Source organism: Rattus norvegicus, chromosome 2 (assembly GCF_021556685.1).
Source record: "Rattus norvegicus strain SHRSP/BbbUtx chromosome 2, alternate assembly SHRSP_T2T, whole genome shotgun sequence".
Lineage (NCBI taxonomy): Eukaryota > Metazoa > Chordata > Mammalia > Rodentia > Muridae > Rattus > Rattus norvegicus.
In genome coordinates, this window is record NC_141535.1 from 151657264 (window position 1) to 151679644 (window position 22381).

Below are 22381 nucleotides of genomic sequence, written 5' to 3' on the forward strand. Positions count from 1 at the left end.
TTCCCTTGCGTTATAGGCAGTTGTTGTGAGTGACCATGTCGGTGCTGGGAATTGACAGGTCCTCTAGAAGAGCAGCTACTGCTCTTAACCACTGAGCCATCTCTGCAGTCCCCACTTATGCCCATTAATGGGTTTTACTAGCATTTTTTTTATAGGCACATATCTTAGAGAATCTGGATCTTTTTGCAAAATATCTTAATGTTTAAATCTTGGTGGTTATTAAAAAATAAATCTACTCTGTAAATCAAGTAAAACATGTACAAGGACCAGTTTGTGACTCTTCGTAAGACTTCATGTAGTGTGACCCAGGTTAAGTTTCATAGCAGCCCACCTCTGGGTTCTATCTATCACAGACAGTGAGGGTACTGATATTGCTAACTGGCTATTCACGAGCAACTTTTCAGAAAATTCCTCAGTATCCACCTCATTTGAGATTATGATGCTATTGTTTTATCTAGAAACAGTCATTGCCTTTCATAATGGCATTGGCAGTAGGCATGAAACATTGCCACAGGGTCTGAGTTAGATAATGTTCAGTTAAATCTCGATGGCAGGAAACCTGGCAGAGTAAGATGGCTTCTTGGCTGACTGCAGGAGCTCTCTGTCTGAACATCATTACACGATTTCATAATCAATAGCTGAGTGTTTTCCTTAGAGTTTGGCCAATGTAAATATTTTGTTGAATTATTCTTTGAGTATTGTTGGGTGGCATTTCAAGTATCACTGCAGCACTACTCCAGCCCTGAATCATCTTTGACTTAGAAGTAAATATACTAACTCAGATTTTTCCTTTATTATGTTTTTAAGAGGAAAATAAAAGTATTTCTAACAACTTTTCTTCTCCTCTGCTATGCCTAAACAATGCCATTTCTCCGTTTCTCTCCTCATTCTTCCTTGGCTGCTTGAGCAGACCAGATGTCACAGCAGACTCTTGTAACCAGGAAGGTGTTTCGATCTTCCCAGCAGCACCAAGGCATGTATGCACATGCCTCTTTCTGCTTTCTTTACCAACAGCAGCACACGGTGAGGCCCTTGTCTGCCTCCTTGTTCTCCTAGTTCATAACCTGCTTGTTTTTGAAGCCATAATTTCATAATGGCATGCCGCACATTTTTTATTTAAAACTTTAACCTTTTTCCACCTACCTCATTACAGTTTTATCAGAAGGTAAAAATACAGACTGGAAGCTGCCACATAGTCTCTTTTCCATTTATTAAACCAGTTATTACTGCTTCAAATAAAAAGGCAAGGCAAGGAAATCACACATTTTAGCAGTTCTTTGAATACTGTATAGTTAGTTACCTGCATGTTCGAGAAACTCATGCATTCTTATCTTGAGACTATTCAAGGAAAAGCATATTTGTAGACCAGTGCTTAATTGTGTTACTTGGGTTCATTAGCAAATATTGTATAGTCACACATTCATTTGTTTTCCATAATTTGTGCTATAGTTTGAACATACCTACCAACAAAATCATTGAGACTAATTCCTCCTCCAAGGCATTAGCAGGGGTGACCTTTTGGAAAGTAGTCCTGAGCACTCTGCCCTTAGAAGGAAATGAGCCCACTGGAGGATTATTTGGAGAAGGTGTCTGTTACAAACACCAGGTGTAACCTCACTTTTCAGGTGATGTCCTGTGCCACCTCAGGGACTTCATAGTGTTCCCATCAGCAGGGAAGCCCTCACCAGATCTGATTTCTTTACCTTGGAACTCTTAGCCCCTCAGAGCTAATTTACCATGAGCTGAGTAAATCTTTCTTCTTTATAAATCACACAGTCAATGGTATTCTCAAAAGTGGGCTAAGATATGAAATTGTTGTCAAGAGCACATGAGTAGAGGCTGGAAGACTTTAGAAGAGCACAGAGCTAAATGACCTAAACGCCATGAACAGACAGAGCATTTAGGTTGACTCAGATGAGGGGTAAGATGACAGACAACTGGAGAAGATTTGTAAAGTTTTAGATGGTTCTTGGATGTGGTCATCAGAATGCTGACAAATGTGGAGATGAGAATATCCCTAGTTGGAAATTAGAGAAAAAGCTACAATAGCAATTGTGGTTCCTAGGGTAGTGTAGAAGGTTGAACTTGAGAGTAATGAAGAACTGCTGGGAGCAATTTCCAGACCCAAGCCTATAAGACCTCATCTATTAAAGTGTTCCTTCCAATAGTTCCTCGCCGGGGAGCCCTATTCTTTAACACATGGACCAGATCCAAACTAACAGCAATATTTGCATCCATCTGATGCTAATTCCATAGGGAAACAGACTACAGGCTATAGGGGCCCATCAACATTTTTAAATGTTTGCCAACTGCCTTGGGAGGCCAGGCCAGTATTAAGTAAGAATCTTTGAAAGATTCACTACTACAGTGTCAGAGTTTGACCACAGAGTGTCCTCCATTTAGGACATTGGGTGCCTAGCTGATGGTACTGTTTGGAGGAAGTTCTGGTGCCTTTTGGACTGTGGACCACCTGCATAAGTAGGTTGTTAGAAGGTGATAGATGCCTGCTCTAGCCCAAAACTCTGTTTCCTGATCTACCTACATGTGAGAACCTCTTCCACATGCTTCTGCTGTCACAAACCCCACCATGCTTTACATACCCTCAGCCATCTCTGTTGGGGATTTGGTCATACCGATGGGGAAAGTAACCAGCACTGAGGGCAGTGCTGTGCAGTGGGATCCCAGAAGTCATAGCTCCGGGCACCGTGTGGCAGCAGCCTAGAAAAAGCAATCAGCCACAGACAGCCTGTGTTACACAGCCCAGGAGTCTGATCCCAGAAACACTTTAAGGGCAGGGTGCCCAAGACCTTGAAGCTCCATCTAGGGTGTCATGAGAAGAGGTACGGAGTGAAGGATTATTCTGGAATTCTGTGATTTGTGGTCTGCCCTCCTGATTCAGACCTGCTTTCAGCCAGTTATTCCTTTGCTTTCTATTCCTTTCCATTCCTTTCATCTGCCTTTGGAATGGGATGTTTATCCCGTCCTCCTCCACTGTTACACATAGATGCTCCCACTGATTTCACAGGTCCAGAGCTGGAGTGAGCCTATCTTGAATCACTGCATGGACAGTTAATGTTTGGGTTCGTGTTGAACTGAGTTAAGACTGATGCTTGGGATGGAAATAAATGCCATGTGCTTGGGGAGGACCTAGTGTTGATGACATGGGTAGAATGCTGTGCTGTAGATATGCATTGCCTGTACCAAAACTCAGTTGAGTTTCTTTATTGAGAGATGGTTAGATGGTTTTAAAGGTGAGTCTTTGGGATGTAATTAATATTGAAACAGTCCCTAAGGTTGGGCTCCTACTTCAGTAGGACTTGGATTTTATCAAAAGAAGAGTCCTGAGCCAACATTCTGCCTCACTATGCCATTCCTTCTAGCACCTTGAGACCAGAAGCCTCCCCATGAGCAAGAAAGACCTTACTAGATTCAATAGTACTTGGTCTTGAACATCTCAGTCTTCAGAAACCTTTGTTTGTATGGATACATATGTAGTGCATATACATGCTCATGTAAGTGCATGTTCATGTGTATGCACATTGCTGTGAATAATGTGTATATGTGCATGTGTGCCCGAGGAGGCTATAGGTGGATATTGGGTGTTTTTATCTTCCTCCTTCTACTTTTCTCTCTATAACCTGAGAGGCTTTTCTTTCTACCAACTGAGGTAGGCTGTCTGGCCACTGAGTTCCAGCGATGCTCCTGTGTCTGCCCCTCCCTTCCAGCTCGCAGCACTGGGTTATAGGCATGCATTGTTCAGCTGTTATGTGGATACTGAGTACCCACACCCATATCCTCATGCTTGTCCAGCTGACAGTTTACTAAGTCCTCCCTAGCCCTGCAAATGGTTACTCAGCAAATCACTCAGACTTGGTACTCAGTAACAGCAGCAGCAGCAGCAGCAGCAAACAGAACCAAGTTTCAACAGGATCTTGTCAATATTTGCCTAATCAGTATCTATCCTTTAATAAAGATCAACTTTCTTACCTTTATGTGAATATTATGGGATGTTTTGAAATAGATGAAAGATTGTCCTTTATATTATTTTCTAAGTGGATTGTTAGTTTTCTAGAATCAGTTTTTTTTTTTAAAGATACTCATTAATGAATCTCAAAAGTCACATATAATGTGGTTTGGTTTTCTTTTGCGATGGTCTTGATTTGTAGTTGTGCTGACCTTGAACTAGCTGGGCAGTCCAGGCTGGCCTCCAGCTTGCTGTGATCCTCCTGCCTCAGCCTTCAGAGTACTGAGATTACAGGTGTACATTACTAATTCATATTAAACATCTATTTCAATAAGAAAGGAGTTTGCAAGCAGAAGGTTTGGCAGCCAAAATAAGTGATTTTTCTGTAATAATTTTGTGGTTTTTTAATATTAGGAGCATAGTAAACAGGTTTAGTTAATGACCATATATATGTATATATTTATGTATGTATATGTATTACAGATGATATCCTGAACAGGATTATAAAATTGTATAAAAATTGGTTTCTAGGAACTGTTCCACATTTCATAGCCATCAGCAATGAAGGAAGGACAAGGCATCTGAACAAGACTCTTACCCAGAGCAACTGCGCTCTAGTAGAGTCTAGTAGCCTTTGATTCTCTTTTAGGGTTCCTGGTGGTGATTACTTCCTTATTAGGGGAAGCCTTCAGTTACAACCCATCCCTGTAAACTACTCGGTGATAGATAACTTCTGCACATTTCTGTAGAGAATGACCTGAATTACGTTTGTATGTATATATAGTCTAAAGACATGTATGCAATTTAGTTTAACTTAAACCGCCTTACACCATAATATAAACATCTTCTGTGTTATTATAGAACCATTGTAAATACTATTTAATGACAAATGCTACATTGAATAAATCAGTCATTTTTTTCTTTCTCAAAAGTTTATTGTTATCAGATTTTTGCTACTGTGAATTACTGTGATGGTCTTTCTTCAAAACCAACCAGGCACAAGGCTTCTTATATTTAAATCTATTTTTGTAGGCTAGAATTATAGGGGTAGAATTACCAAGTCAGAGAATTTGAACAAATATTTTAGGTTTCTTGATGATAATCTCAGAATGTACTATAGAAGTCTCTGACTAAAAACCTCTGCTTCCTTGAGGAGGTGAGAAAACACTGTTCTGTTGTATTTTGCCAATATTATCCATGTTCACTGTTTAAAAATGATCACATTAAGTTACTATGTCAGTTTCCATTTCTCTGCCGTTTAGTGATTACCCTCTCCCCAATTTTTTACCTAGAATATTTTTCTCTTAATTGCCTACTTGTCATTTGCTTATTTAAGAATGTGTTTTCCATTCTTTTCAAAAATAAATTTAATGTTTATTTTATGTATATATACACAAGAGTTTTGTCTGCATGTATGTATGTGCACTATATGTCCTCAGAGGTCAGAAGGAGTAGGATCCCCTGGAACTGAAGTTACAGATGGCCGTGAACCCCCATGTGCCGCTGGGAACCTAACCCAGGCCCTCTGAAGAGCAAGTGTCCCTAACCTACCTTGCTAGCCTCTGCTCTTCATTCTTAAGGGCTAACAGAAACATCTAGTCTTCACAGTATAGCAGGACTCCTCTGACCCACAAGCAGTAATGTCTCAGAGTCTTCTATGTAGTTTAAAGCTTAGGTCTTTTGCTAGGTCAGGCTCCAGCTACTCTAAACTTGTAATCTGTCCTTTCTTTTTTCTTTTTCTTTTTCTTTTTTTTCTTAGATTTTTCTTTATTTACATTTCAAATGTTATCCCCTTTCCCAGTTTCCCCTCTGGAAACCCACTATCCTATACCCCCCCAACCCCTGCTTCTATGAGTGGGTACTCCCTTCCTCCCACCTTCCCACCCTGGCATTCCTGTACACTGGGGCATTGAACTTTCACAGAACCAAGGGCTTCTCCTCCCACTCGACAAGGACATCCTCTGCTACATAGGCAGCTGGAGCCATGGGTCCCTCCATGTGTACTCTTTGGTTTGTGATTTAATCCCTGGGAGCTCTGGGGGATCTGTTTGGTTGATATTGTTGTTCTTCCTATGGAGTTGCAAACCCCTTCAGCTCCTGCAGCCCTTTCTCTAACTCCTTTATTGGGGACCCTGTATTTAGTCCAATGGTTGGCTGTGAGCATCCACCTCTGTATTTGTCAGGTTCTAGCAGAGCCTCTCAGGAGACAGCTATATCAGGCTCCTGTCAGCTGTACTTCTTGGCATCTGCAATATTGTCTGGGTTTGATGTCTGTATGTATATGGGCTGGATCCCCAGGTGGGGCAGTCTCTGGATGGCCTTTCCTTCAGTCTCTGCTCCACACTTTCTTCTCCCAGAATCGTTCTCTATTGGAAGTTCACACCCCCGCTTCCTGCCCAGCTACTGGTTGTCAGCTCTTTATTACAACCAATCAATAGCAAGACATATCTTTTAGATTGCCTGTAGGCATAGAGGGCTGTCTGACTGACCTTCAGGTATCTGAGCAGGTGTGGAAGGACAAGTATTTACAAATGTAAGGCTGGTGATGGGCCATAAAAATGACAGTACCAAGCTAGCATTTAGCTCTCTGCTGGCACAGCAACCAACAATTGAAAATACAGAGACATACCTTCATACAAGGTAAGAAGGTTACCCCAACACATACCAACCTTTAATAGGTTAATTGTAAGGTTTATATGTGATAGATCATCAACTGTGGAGTTATTTAGGACTCTTGCTTTTATGTAACTAAATGCTTAGCTTGGACTAGGATAGACATGTATTTAAGTGGATCATAGATTTCAAGGAAAAGTTGATATATGGGCTAGGCCTGTGAGCTAGCTCAGAATAATCTAAAGGATGCAACTATCCTTAGGATTTTCACACTGTCTTTCATCACTGCTTCTCTTCCCATGCTGACTTTCTTTTGTCAGACAATCTCTTTTGTCACAGTTTATAATTTTACTTTTAATGTCTTTACTGCTACTTGAGAGGGACTGCCTGCTCTTTTCTCTAGTCTCAAGGAAAGATCCCTGCCTAAAACAAAACAAGCAAAATCCCAAAACTCTAGTTTGGGGTGAGTAATCTCTTTAGCCTACTCTATTGAGTAGGGGATGATAGTCATCTCATGTGATTGTTTGGAGCTGGAAGTGTGGAAGGAAAGGCTCTTGACTTAAGGATTCATTGTTTTCCAAGGGAAGGTAATTACAGTTGGTAGATAAAACACTCGGTAATATCCAGGTGCTGGTAGCTCACGCCTTTAAATCCCAGCACTTGGGAAGCAGAGAGAGGCAAATTTCTGAGTTCTATGTCAGCCTGTCCACAGAGCTAGTTCCAGGACAGTCAGGGCTGCACAGAGAAACCCTGTCTTGAAAACAAAACAAAAACAGCTAGGTGCCATGAACAAGGCTGTTTATCCACCATGGCTGCTTTATGCCTATCATCCTGGCACCTGGGAGGCTAAAGCAAGGAGGATCATGATCACGGTCATGTTCAGGACAAGCCTTGGCAGTGCAGAAATTCTACACTAGCATGTGCTTCAAAGTATCACTGTCTCAAAACATCTTCACACCTCAGGGATTCCCAAAGAGTGTTGTACATGCTTTTCCACCCTTTAGAATTAGTAGAGCATTGCTTTATCAGAAATGTGAGAGAACAAGTAGAGACACAACAAACATCCTGCTATTGGAAAACAAATTGTGTGACACTGAATCCAGCCATTCCTTGCTATCTCGAGGAATTTGTTCAGGACTGTGCCTTGAGATAATGCTCAAGTTCCTTATGAAAAAGCACATCTTTTTCTAAGCTTTAAACTATATTGTATTAAATAACTAATGGAATGTAACTATCATAAGTTGTATTTTTTAGGGAATAATAAGGAAATATATATGTAAATGTGCAATCTGGCAAATATTCCACATACATAAGTACATACATACAGACAGACATTATGTAATGGGAATCTAACCCATGGACTGAGCATGCCAGGAAAGTACTCCATTATCCAGATATATCTACAGAATAGAGTACAGAAAAGGAGGCCTGAATGTCCCCTAAAATAATGGCAGTATTTGAAGAAGTGTTTTATATGAACAATGTGATTTTATTAAGAATACTTTAATGTAACAGGGATTTCACTTTCCCTCAAATCATCTTCCATTTACAGTAAACTATTTTGCCTTTAACTTTTGTGTGTGAAATTACTCAGTCTCATAATCCCAAAATGTTTATTTTTAAATTACAGTTAATATTCCAAAACTCATTTCTAGATTGATAAACCTAAAGAAAATTATATTTAATTAAAGAAAAATCAGTTATTTTAATAGCTTAACAACCACATAGTAAAGAGATGGTTGGAAAATAAGTAAATAATTAAAAAACAAAATAATGCCCAGAGAGTTTATGTGAATAAGGTATACTTAAAAAGCAATATGGATTCAATCCAATGCAGATGCCTTCCTCTGTCTGACCTTGTTTGGTCTGTTAGGTATGTTATTAACATGTGGGATGATGATTGTGATTTAATATTTAAGTAACTTTAGCAAAAGATATGTTTTGGTATGTAAGAATTCTGCAGGATGATATAAGTAAGTTCCACATTAACTTTTTACATTAAAGCAAGTAACATTCAAAAGGGAACTAAATGCTTTCATTAATAATTGTGTTTAAAATGTTGCTTCTGTTCTCTGTACTTTTGTGCTAGAGGCATTTCTGGCCCAGAGCATTCATCCTGGTTTGATGCAGTAGCTCCTGCTAATATGTGTAAAGGAGTTTGGTCTCTGCCCTAGGCTCTCTCACAGTGCTCACAGTTTCTCTGCACACTTCTTTCTGGTTTCATTGACTCCTTAGTGACCTATCTAGCTATACTATCTTTACTCCCCTCTCTCTAGTCCTCTTTCTTGAAATGTCACTGAATGTTCTAGATAGACTCAGGTAGGAATTAACTCCAGAACAGTTCAGGGGACACTTTTCATAATTGGCAGCTTATGTTCCCTCAGAAACTCGTCTCCCGGGAGCTGAAGATTCAGATGTTTTGGAGGATTCTTGGTGGTCCTGATTGTCCCCTTGACATGCAGAAGGTGACACCCTGAGAGTGTATGATCCTGAAAACTCACTACTTTGTTTTTTTTCAGGCTCCAAGCCCCCATCTGTCATCTTTGATTGCTGCAAAATCAGTTGGAGGGGAAGACTGTAAAATAAATTAATCCTTAGACCCAAAACCTTGACAAAAATAGAGTGTGGATTGCAGGTGGTAAACCCCTACAGTTTTCTTATGCTTCTTGCATGTTCTATTACAGAGTGGAGAAACGTTAAGGCGAATTTAAAAGTACTTTCCTTGGGATTGTTTTCATTTTGGGTGATATTAGTAGGTAATTCAAATAAAATAATTGAGAGGCTAATTACATTCCCTTATTTGTTTTTGTAACCCAGTGATTCTCATACAAGTTAGTTTAATCATGATGATGAGGGGGAAACTTGGAAGTAGACAGTGGTGATAAATGTGTCTGTTCTCATGGCTGTGCAGGCAAGAGGCTTATAGCATAAGTCACCTGTCTCCCAGAACAAGGTTCTCTCTGTTAGAACATGCTGTTAGTCTCCATTTTCAGGAACACTCTCTGACTAGACAACATCGTGTCCTCACAACCATGCAGTGTTCAGATTCTGTGCAGAATTATGACTGCTGGGAGAAAAATGTGTGCTTACACGGTACATCCTGTACTGTATCCTGTGAATTATTTTACAGGATGATGTCTACAGTAACAGTGAACACCCGTGCTTTTCTAGGCATGCAGTGTTTAAGCATATTGGTTGTATTTGAAGTGAGTAAGTACCAAGCATAGCCAAAGCACCAATCTTCCCAGGGAGTATAGCTACGTTTTTACACATAACATCCATTTAGGAAATATCCTGAAAGATAGACTTTACAAAGTATTCTATCACCTATATTTGCAATTAAACAATAAAATATTTTATAAAAACATAGGCTGAGAATTATTTTCTAACTGAATTTTGGTATTTGAAGTCTATAAATCAAGGCATGTTTAAAGCATATTTTAAAAAAATCATAGCATTGTCTTAAGTAAACAAATTACTTTCTAATGTTTCCACACATTTTCCTGTTTAGAAACCCAATCTTCATATATATATATATATATATATGTGTGTGTGTGTGTGTGTGTGTGTGTGTATGTGTGTGTGTGTATATACTGTATAACCTACTGTGTAGGTTATCAAACTGTCTAATATTTTATTTTTGAGCAATACATAATTATATCTTCATTGTAAATAATCTAAATATCGTAGAAAAATCCCGAAAGTTTTCTTGTCCATTTGTCTCGGTTCTGGTTCTGTGCCTCAGATAAATCTGTTTTAACATTGACAAAGATTGTTTTCATTTTTTTCTAAAGTTTTAATTAGTAGACTGTGTCGTAGTTGTGTTAAAATACAGTGGCCAAAGCAACTTAACAGAAGAAAGAGTTTATTTTGCCTTACAATTCCATAGGGACAGAGTCCATACTGGAGGGAAAGACATCCAACAGGCAGACTTAGCAGGAACAGGCAGCTGAGAGAGCAAGAGCACGCATCCTGGGGAAAGGCTGTGAGCCCCCAAAGCCTTTGACCATGACATACTTCCTTCAGTATGCATTAAAGGTCCTAGAACCTCCCCAAATGACACCACCAGTTGGCAACCAAGTGAGCCAGGGTATGTGTGTGTGTGTGTGGGGGGGGTTCTCATTTAAACCACAACACATACATAAGTATGTATATTAGGTGACATACAAACTCATGTTTTCATGTCATGCTTACTGATGTGTGAGCTACATGTTGCCTTTTCTTCTCTTTCAGGCCAGGACATAGAAATCTGTTTTATCTACAATATCAGGATTGACTTTATCATCACACGGATTTACTAATTATTCTTGCTTTGTTTGGTTTTGTTATAACATTCCATAGGACCCCACTTTATTTTATTCTTCTTCTAATAATAGATATATATGGTAATATATTGGCTGTGAAGGCTATTTTTTCTAAATAAAATACTATATTATGTAAAATATTTAAAAAGACACCTATTCTTTTATACTACAGTTTATATTAAACATTTGACATATAAAAATTACTTATTGCATGTGCACAAGTGATATATTTGTAACATTTACATTTGAAATATTTGTAAACTACACAAAGTCTCAAAAATAGTTCATGAGTTCACAGATATGCTGATTCTCCGAATTTTGTGCTTTGTATAGCTATGGTACAGTTATAAATTACAGATTAATGTTGGTATAATGCTATTGACTGACCTACAGATTTTATTTGACTTTATCATTTTTCTACTCGTGTCATTTTCCTAGTTCAAAGGTGAGTGTAGAATGTCTACTGTTCTCCGAGTTCACAGTTTCTCAGCCCCCGTCCTCACGACTTCGACACTTGTGAAGAATTCTGGTGGCTTCAAGACTGTCTTGCAGTTTGTGTTTGTCTGACATTTGTATTGAGTTCACTTTTGGAGGGAACGCCACATAGGTGATGGCCCTCGTCAGGTGTCTTGAGGTGAACATGGTGATGTCTGCATGTACTGGTGAGGGCATTCCTGTTTTCCTGGTGTTTTTCCTCTACACTCATTGCTTTTTATAAATAATATCTTGGGCAGATAACTGGAAACTATACATGCTCTTTTTGCCCTGAAACCTTCACTTGTCGTTAACACAGCTGTCAATAGAATTAGTCTGAAATAGTTTTTTATTGTGATTGCCTCTTCTTCTCTTTCAGGGTATTTCTTTCCTTTATTCTTTCTGTATTAATTAAAAATCCTCTGTGGGGAAAGGGTTTCTTCTCTCTCCTTATTTATCTGTAAATTAATAAGTATGAGGACATGCTTAGTTTTGTTTTCTGAGTTATACTCTCAGAGACTCAGCATCTCAGAGTCTCGTAATATAGAGAAAACTAGAGAATGTATCCCACCAGGGGTAGTAAACCGGAAGAAAGGGAGAGACTGGAGCAGCAGTGGATACATATACACACTGCATGAGATTGACACGAGGGCAGCTTCTGTAAGAGGGAACTCTCAGACGATTGGGAGCTCCAGCAAGCCTGCCTCTTGGCAAAAAGTCAGGAAAATTCATGAGAGGAACACAGAAAAGAGAGAAGAAAAAGGAGACCATTATAATTTCATCAGCAAATATTAAATGCAACCTGACATAATGTATGTTCAGCAGTGAAGTTGACAGAAATATTGAATGTAACTTAATAACAAGTGCTATTTTAACAGTATTGGAACGATAATTAGAAGGATTGCGGGCAGCCATGGGTGTCTCACAATGTCTAGGAAGATGTTTTTATTTGCTGCTCCACCACAGTGTCCCTTGTCCTTTCCACTTTTATAACAGAACTGTTAATAAACCTGGAGGCCAATTTTACCAGTTCAAGGACTTACATCCAGTTTTGCTTGAAGCTAAGTGTAACCATGTGCTTTAAATTCATGAGAAGTATTCAGGGGTCCTTTGTGAAGATTGATTTCAAAGCATCGTTCTCTTGCTGCTGCTGTTCTGAAATGGGAATGTACTGGTTGATGCCTTTGTCACTATTGTGGACCATGAAAATAAAGTAATCTTTACTCCTGCACGGTAGACCAGAGAGTAGGAAGGCCCATGGGGCCCTGAGAACATTACATACGGTTAGACCTGCACAATTTGTTTGTTTCTCGAAAGGTCTTTCTTTGTACCCTGCAGGCCTAAAACTCACTGTAAAGAGCAACTCTGCCTCAAACGTGCTGTGGTCCTCTAGCCCCAGCTTGCTGAGTTGTGGGAGTATAGGTATGCGCCACCATACCCTGCATGTTTCATGGGAAACTGTGGGTGTATGATGAAGTCTTAGTTATATGGAGCAGAACCATTTCCTAACTGATTTGTATATAAGATAAAATATTAAGAAATAATACAAACATGTTATTTAGTAGCATAGAAATAAATACTAGTGGGAACAGGAGAAAAATGAAAGCAATTGCCTTTGGTAGTGGGAATTGGGATAAAAGCAAATGCTACTCTTTTTTCTTATACTAATTTCTGTAATATTTAACATTTTAAATTATGTATCATTAATAAAATTAAATGAACTTTTTTCTATTTTAAATAATATTTATATATTTACTTCCCACCTATAAATGCTTCTCTTTTCACCTGGAGTAATAACTGGTGTAGTTTTTTGCATATTTTTGTCTATAGTAATTTTTTTAGTATAGTATATATAGTTTCTTCATCTACTTATTTTACTAAATTATTTTTAATTTTAAAATGATATTTATTATGAAATACTGAAATGTGCAGTGGTATTGTTTGTTTATATTTTTAGAGTTCAACATGCAAGCATGCAGTTAAAAAAGCAACAAAATGAATTTCAGAGAGTACAGAAAGAATTAAGTCATCTACAACTTGAGTTAAAAATTAAACAAAAACAATCTCAAGTCTTCAGGTAAGATTGTCTTTAAGAACTGAAAATTATAAGTATTAAGAACATACAGCAAATGCTTACTTTATGAATTCAAGCATTTAGTAGAATATATGGTTTCTCACCTTGAAAAAAAAATGAAAACAGCTTCACTTTATATTGTCATATCAACTGAATTGTTTTACTAATAAAATGTAATCGAGCAAACAGCTTGTTTTGTTAACACCGCGGTTTTGTTCTTTCTCTGTGGTGACATTTAAAATGAAAGCATAGTAGCTAATGCATTTCTGTGTGTGTATAGTGTGGTGATTAGTGTGTCCGTGCATGTCCGTGTGCGTGTGCAAATGTTTATGTCTTCCTCCACTATTCTCTACATTATTTCTGAGACAGATCTTCCTAGTAACCCTGGAGCTTACATTTGGCTGGACTTGCTGGCCATCCAGGCTCTATCTATCCAGGGATCTTCAAGTGTCTGCCTCCCCTAAGCTGGGCCTCTGGCCATGCACTGTCAGCTGGCTTTTACATGAGTAGGCATGGATCTGAGCTGAGGGCTCAGGCTGTGCCAAGCTCTGGACCTGCTCAGCAGCCCCTCCACTTTCCTCTTGATTAATAGTTCTTGGTCATTGATCTGATGGAACAGAAAATCTCTCTATGTGATAATATAGACCCTTATATTTGGAACTCTCCAGCACAAATAATGTTAATTTCCTCCCACTGAATCTCTGGAAGGTTTATAATACATAAAGATAAAATCCAGTGCACAAAACCACCCCGCCCCCAAGAGCCCCTAGGAAGTCTATGCCCCTCTATATACTGAGAACCTCTATAAAAATGATCCTTTATTTTATGTCAGTTAACTTTTAGTACTTAGAAAAAAGAAAAATAGTTTAAATTAATATAATAAAAGACATAGATACAGGATAACTAAAACAAAAGATGCTGGATAAGCAGATGGATGTTGGGTTTTTGTTTTCAATCTACTCTAATACCACAGCTTATAAAATCTTCTGGTTCTTTAATGTATCTGTTGATAATCTGCTGGCCACTTACCTTCCTTTCATAAATGCCTTATGTATAACTGATAGTAAAACACTGTTGAATGGACACATGAAGAAAGTCTGCTCATACTTTTGTGTGTGCATGTATGTGTGTGTATGTGTGTCTGTGTACCACATGCATGTGGTTTCCCCAGAGGCATTATATTCCCCTGGGACTGGGATTATAGATGATTGTGAGCTAACATGTGGATGCTGGGGAATGAACCTGGGTCTTCTGAAGAGCAGCCAGTTCTACTAACCACTCATTTATTGCTCCCAGTCCCCAAGACGAACATTTTTTTTTATCATTAAAATGCTCCTTGGCCCACTTTAAGAAAGTCAGTAGTGAGCCAGCAGATTAATAGCACCAGGCAGCTCTGACTGCCAGTTGCTTGGCTCCTGAAGTAGCCTCAGCCATGTCTGGATTACTGCATATAAAGATGTCTGGCCTCTTTGCAGTTAAAATAGAAGACATTTGGAATTGCTGTATACTTGAGTGTACTCTCACTGTTTTCAGATTATATCTGTTGTGTCTACAAATGTGTTGAAGGCTTCCTTTAACTTTTAAAGTTACTTCCATTAAGCAATGGATTATATGATCATGATAAACCACTTTTGAAGAAATGTGTGCTGTTGTGCTTTCTATGTTTAAAAATCTAATTTTTTGTTTTACTAATTGCAGTCAAAGATTGTCAGAATACAAATACTTCTGGAATAAGACTCTTTTATTACTTACTTTTACTAAAAGGGAACTAACAAGTATTAAATATGAAATAAATGATAATTTTCAAAACTGGACTTCACTGAAAGGAGAAGTGTTTCTACAAATTAAATCTATAAGTGATACAGCCTTGGCAGGTTTGTTTCATATATTTACAGCCTAATTGCTTTGTCTGTAACTGGTACATCATAGCTTTGCAGTCATAGTATTTCCTTGTCTTTCAGGAATTAGGCTCCACTCTTTCAGCTGATTACTAGTTGGTACTGTAAATAAACATTAGGGTCCATTCCTTTCCTAGAACTCAGCAGTTATATACTAATCTAACATAAGCTGCAATACATCCATTTTAAGCTATAGTCCAAAGTCTAATTACTCTTGTTAAGCAAATGGATTTGTTTAATTTTCTCTTCATCTCAATGGCTAGGTAGTAATATTAGATCAGTCTCCCCCAAACAATAATTATAAGTACCAAACAAAAATACTCAACATTTGTGAGAGACGGGGCCAAGATCATTCAAGTTGAATTGTTGAACATTAAAGAAGATATTTACCCTGTGGAAAAAACAGTGCCAGTCTGAAAGGCAGCATGGTGCATTGTATCCTTGTGACTGTTGGAAAGGGAGAACTGGAAAACAGTGAACTCCATGACTAGGAGCAAGGGTGAATAGACACATGGCACACAGAGGAATTTAAGACGTGGAAATTATTCTCTAAGACGTGTAGTGGTACATGCACAGCATTACACATTTGCTAAAACTTCCAGCATATACAGCACCAAGTGTGACTTCTAGTATAAATGGTGAGCGAGCCCTGGATAAAATAAAATGTCACAGTTGATTGTCTTGAACTGGATATACCACTGTGGTACAGGATGTCCTAGGAGAGGAGGCTGGGGTGGTGTGGGACAGGAGGTATATAAGAACTCTGCTTTTCCCTCACTTTTACTGTGAACTAAAACTGCTTTAAAGAATGTTAAGATTATTTTAAATATTGAAAAGAATATGGAACTTGATACATTCCTTTCCTCTTTTTATTTTTTAAAGGCCAATAGACTGAGGTCAGGATACTGTTTATTCTGAATAAAAGCAAAAAGTATGAAAGAAAAATGTGTGCTTTTAAACCTGAGGATGAGAGGACAGAGATCAAGGCAGACCCAGCTTCTGGGAAGAGCCAGGTGCAGGGACAGTGGGGAAAGCAGACTCTGCATGTGATGAATGCTTTCCAAATGTCTGCTGCTCTGGAGAACATGTGTACAAGGAAGACTGAGCAGCCCGTCTAAGACAGACATGGTCAATACTTTGACACCTTCCCCGAGAACAGTCTCTATAGTTTGAATGTAGCCAAAATAACTGCTCATTAAACCAGAAAAGAACCAAATCAAACAAAACACCCTTAAATAAATAAAAAATTATGTGCATGAATGTTTTACTCTGAATATCTGGCACTACTTGTATGCCTGGGACCCAAGGAATCTAGGGCTTGCAAGTCCTGAAACTAGTTACAGACAGCTGTGAGCTACCATGTGCGTGCTGGGAATCAGATCCGGGTCCTCTAAGACTAAGCAGTGCTCCTGAGTGCTGAGCCATTTCTCCAGCTCCCTTAATACTCTTCTGAGGAAGCAAAATAGAACCCAGTCTCCATAAGGTACCACCCACACTATTCAGTATACAATTCCAATATCTTAATATTTCTAGAAAGAAATATTAAAAATATGGTCTGTATTTCACCAAATAGAATAGTGGGTACAGAGCAAACTTGAATTGCACTGGATGATTTGTGGGAAGGCATAATTCTTCCTCTCTTACTTGCTGTGATTTGCAGACATTGCATCTTTTATAAATGGAAAGATTCTGGCTACCCTGGTAAGTCTCTCTGGGTCATGTTTCTAATGATACATGCTCACTTTGGAAAGCATACATTCTGTCACATTTTGGTAATTCTTACAATACTTTTTATTATTTTGTCTGTAAACAGTGTTACTAGTGTAACTGTTTTAGGATACTATGAACCACACCCATAAGAGAAGGTATACTTAGCTTTAACAATTTTTCTGTGTTCTGACTGCATCAAAAACAGCCATTGCCCTGTCTCTCACTCACTTTTGGGCCTTCTTAAAACAGATATCAAAATTAGACCAATTAATAACCCCACAGAGGATGCTAAGTGCTGGAAAAAATGCCAAGAGCTGTAAATCTCTTTCCCTTAGATCAAGAGCTAAGATGATTAAGCTTAGTGAGGAAGTCAAAAGCTAAGACAGGTCAAAAGTTCGACCTCTAGTACAGTGCAGCCCTCCATCTTGTGAAAGCAGAGGGGAGTTCTTGAGGAAATGAAGAGTACTTCTTCAGTGAACATACAGAAGAGATTAATTACTGATGTGTTACTGATCGAGCTTTCCCCCATAACATTCTCCTAAGTTAAAGCTTAATGATTTGGAGAAAGTCTCTGACATGGATTCATGAAGGTTGAAAGAAGTGAGAAGCTACAGGAGAAAAAAAAATGTAAGTTCCCAGAAGTTAGTTCAGGAGGCTTAAGGAAGAATGTCTTCATAAGATAAGTGTGCAAAACAAAGCAACAAATGCTGACTTAGAAGCTGCATCTGCTTAAGATAACTGATGAAGATAGCCTCATTAAGCAGTGGCATTCCTTTGGGGCACAGAGTTTCTAGCTCATGGCAGCCCTGGAACTCTCCATGTAGCTAAGGATGGGCTTGAACTTCTGGTCCTCCCTGGTACATCATCACCCTTGATCTTTAATACCAGGCTTTTTATGAAACAACTTTATGCTAGAAAAAGACTCTGTTTAGGGCTTTCATAGCTAGAGAAGACATTGCCTGGCTTCAAAGGCTCAAAGGACAGGCTGACTCTTTTGTTGGCGCCAATGAAAGCTGAGTTGATATAGAAGCCCCTTTTCATCTGCCATCCTCAAATCCTGGGACTCTTTGAGAATCATACGAAGTCTACTCTGCCTGTTCAATATAAATGGACCAGCAAAGTCTGGGGACAGCACATCTGTTTACAAAGTGGCTTACTGGCTTACAAAAGCCTACTTTTGATATCCCTTGCTCAGTAAAATGATCTCAGCCTGGTGGTACTTGCCTCCTGCTCTGGTTATGTGAAGGCTTTGGGGGATGATAACTTTATTCAAGGAATTGAAGGCTGTCTTGGGTAGCATGCTGAGATCCAGTCTTAAACAAACAAGTTCCTTTCAAAATAAAACTTCACCCAAGAACTGTGATGGAATTTAATGAGATTAGTAATGTTTTCTTGCCTGTTAAGTGACACCAGCCATTTTATAGCCTATGGATTAGGGATGTTGACTTCCAGTCCCACTATCTGTATACTTTATAAGTTTATTGCAGATAACATCCATTATCAAGGATGGTGGTTTCTCCAGTTTATCTGGACATTGTGAATTGAAAACCACTGGAAATGATTCTTTACTGTAGATGTCATTAAATATTTCCATTAGGATCCACCATATAGACTTCATTAAGAGCATTCATGACTCATGTTAAAATAGCAATACAGGCAGGAATTTGGAAGTTGATTGTAACCATCATGGCTTTGAAGGATAAAGCAGTTGTAGACAGTGTAGGAATAGCAGTTGACCTGGTTTGTTTCGTGTTGCTGTGATAAACACTATGACCAAAGCAACATCCAAAGGAAAAGCCTTATCTTACTAGATAGCTTTCAACTCCTTAGAAAGGGAAGGAATTCAAGGCAGGACCTCCTGCTGGGGCGGGCCTTGGTGATGCAGCTGCCCTTGGGCCACTTCTGTTACTGTAACTCATGATTCATCAGTTTGGACTTCGGTGGTATCTATTCTTTAGTGTGCTGTAGCCTCCCTATCTGGAGTGAGTAGAAGTGTTGTAACAACTCATAAGAAGTTTGGCCAGACAACAACCATTGAAACTTGGTGAAAGAAAAGAGCCAAATTAAGTCACAATAAGCTGCTTCCTTGCGAGAGACAGGGTCAGCAAATGAACTCATTAAGCCCGGGGAGATGTCCACAGGGAGCAGGTCGGTGTGCTCAGAATCAGTACCCAGCTACAGGTCTTCTGGCCTCAGTGACCATCGGCTGAATCAAGCTACTCTGGGGAGAGGAGTCAAAACCTCAGGGAAGTGGCACTCTTCACACAGAGCAGAACTGCAGCATCAGAAGGCAAGGTGGAGTGCATGAGTGTGAGGAAGCCATGAGAGAAAAGAACTTAAAACTCCTTAACCACATACCAGAACTACATGGGACACCAAGGCTACAGAGGGAATGGCCCCTGATTGACACAGCATCACGTGGGTCCTGCTTGAATGATAGCAATCTAGGAAGGTGACTTTTCAACCCAGCTGTGTCAGTAATTAACTCCATAAGTATTCGTTTTATTTTTTTATTTTCTGCTTTCTTAATTTCCAGCCTTACATACATGTCTTGTGGTAGTTTTGCTTTTGTATGTCTATTGTTCAGTTAGTTTTTGAGATTATTTTGTGTTTCCGTGAGGAAATCAAGATGTTTAAAAAGCTCCTAGAATTGAATAAAAACAGCATAGCAAAACCTATAGGACACAGAGCAGTTCTAAGAGGAAAATGTGTATGTACATTTTTATGTTTGTATATATATATATACATATATATATATATTTTAATACACACACATAAACATTTTAAAAATCAGAGAGCTCAGGTAAGTAATGATCCATCTTAAAGGCTTTGGAATCAAACCAAATCAAAAGTACTAGGTGGGAAGAAATTATAAAGACCAGAAGAGGTACTAATGAACTAGACATGAAAAAAATAAAATAGGAGGACTCAATGAAATACAGAGTTGAGTTAAGTGTGGTGGCACATGGACACCTCTCTCTGAGTCTGAGGACAGCCTGGCCTATGTAGTGAGTTCCAGGCCAGTCAAGAATACGTAACGAGACCCTGTCTAATATAAAACACACACACACACACACACACACACCACACACCACACACAAACACACACACAGACCACACACAAACATAAACACACACCACACACACTCATATATACCACACACAATCACACACACATAAAATAAAGACAAATAAAATAGGCAATTGTTTAGCTTAGTCAAGAGAAACAGAGAAAAATACCAAATTAGAGATGAAAAGCAATACATTAGGACAAAAAGCAATGAAATTCAGGATCATAAGGACATATTCCACTAAACTGGAAAAACTTGAAAGAAATTAATGAATTTATAGACAGGGAGGAGGTATGGGACATATCAAAGTTAAAGCAAGAGGAAGTCAGTTATTTAAGTAAAACTACAGTGGGGAGAGAGAACTTGTAGAGCCCACCTCTAGCCGAAAGATGGGGCATCAAGTGAGGGATGGGGTTGTCATCCCACAGTCAAAATACTGACCCATAACTGCTCCTGTTCAAAAGAACTGCAGGGATGGAAAAGCCTGAGGAAAAGTAGGTCAAGTGACAGGCCCAAAGTGGGATCCAGCTCAAGGGGAGACCTCAAGGCCTGACACCATTACTGAGGCTATGGGGCGCTCACAAAAAGGGACCTACCATGACTGCCCTCCCAAAGACCCAACAAGCAGCTGAAAGAGTCAGATGCAGATATGTGCACCCAACCAATGGAGAGAAGCTGCTGACCTCTCTGTTGAATTAGGGAAAAGCTGGAGGAAGCTGAGGAGGAGGGCGATCCTGTAGGAGGACCAGAAGTCTCAATTAACCTGGACCCCGAGATCTCTCAGACACTGGACCACCCACCAGGCAGCATATACCAGCTGAGATGAGGCCCCCAACACATACACAGCAGAGGACTCCCAGGTCTGGGTTCAGTCAGAGAAGATGCACCTAACCCTCAAGAGACTGGAGGCCCAGGGAGTTTAGAGGTCTGGTTGGGTGGGGACATCCTCGTGGAGACCGGGGCAGGGAGGAGGTATGGGAGGTAGAATAGTCGGAGGGTGGACCAGGAAGGGAATAAAATCTGGAGTGAAAAAAATTAAATAAAAAACTACTCTGAAAGAAAAAAAAAGTGATTAGGTCCAGATGGATTCACTGAAGAATTCTACCAGACCTTTAAAAGAGGGTAAACCAATGGGTCTCAAGTTCCGTAAAATAAAAGAAACATTTGAAAATACGTCAGTATTACTTAGTACCAAAAGAGATAGATGCAAATACAACGAATCTCCCTGACACTGTAAACCAGTCTTCCTGATGAATATAGAGTTAAAACAATCTCAGTAAAATCCTGCCAACTTTAGACAGGAGCACCTGAGAAAGAAATCAAGTTGGACTCATTCCAGAAATGTAGGGCTGCCTCACCAAACACAAATCAGTAAACGTAACCCAACACATAGATAAACTCAAGGCCAGAAACCACATGATTACTTCGTTAGATGCAGAAAAAGCCTTTAAGGAGACGTTTTCTCGACAAAGTGGAGGTAACAGGGATTGGGGGACATACATGAAGCATAAGAGAGAGCATGGCCGAATGGTGGTGAGTGACAAAGCTAAGCCAACATCGAGCTCTAAGGGGTGAAACACGAAACTTCCTCATTCAAACCAGCACCAAGACACTGCTGCCACTTTCCCCACTCCCACTCCATGCAGTGCTCAGCCTGAGAGCACTAGACAAGGAGAGACACTCGATAAAACAGAGAAGCCGCAGAAGATATAAATACTCAGAAGAGACCCTAAAGATGTCTCCAGAAACTATAACTGATGAACACCAGATTAACATGCAAAATTCAGTGGCCTTTCTATAGACCAATTACTAACAGACTGAAAAGGAAATCAGGGTGTGATCATGTGCACAATAGATGAATAACACACTGGAATAAATCTAAGCATGGAAGTGAAAGACCTCTACAATTAAAACTTTCAATGATCTGAAGGAAGAAAGACAAAAAGTAAGGACTGTTAAAAAAAAAACCAAAAAAACCAAAAGATCGATAAACTCTGTGACTAAGAACTCCTGCTCATCAAAGGATGTCATTAAGTACAGTGTCGTAGAGGGAAACATTTCAGGTTCTCGGAGGGAAACTGGCTACTGCCCTCTCAGTTCTTAGGGTTTCTGTTTCAGTTTACAGGGCACCTCCTCCACGAGATCTTTGTCTTTTGCTTCATAGTAAATAATATGTGTCACTATTGGCACTATTTGTGTCCATTTCTTGATTTTTGTTTACTGTCTATTCTCTGGTACTAGGCTGTAGTTTTTGTTTTTTTTTTTGTTTGTTT

The 22381-nt window shown here is 39.2% G+C and overlaps 1 protein-coding gene across 14 annotated transcripts in view; it reads left to right on the forward strand.

Annotated features, from left to right (window-relative positions):
* The window catches only part of Lekr1 (leucine, glutamate and lysine rich 1), a 176721-nt gene that overhangs the window by 43222 nt on the left and 111118 nt on the right, over window positions 1–22381 (forward strand). For 11 of the 14 annotated variants that reach the window (XM_087626818.1, XM_087626812.1, XM_087626823.1 and 8 more), the window contains 2 exon segments: window positions 13313–13432; window positions 15128–15303. In XM_087626818.1, the coding sequence (XP_087482944.1) occupies window positions 13313–13432; window positions 15128–15303 (296 nt within the window). 14 annotated transcript variants of the gene reach the window in all.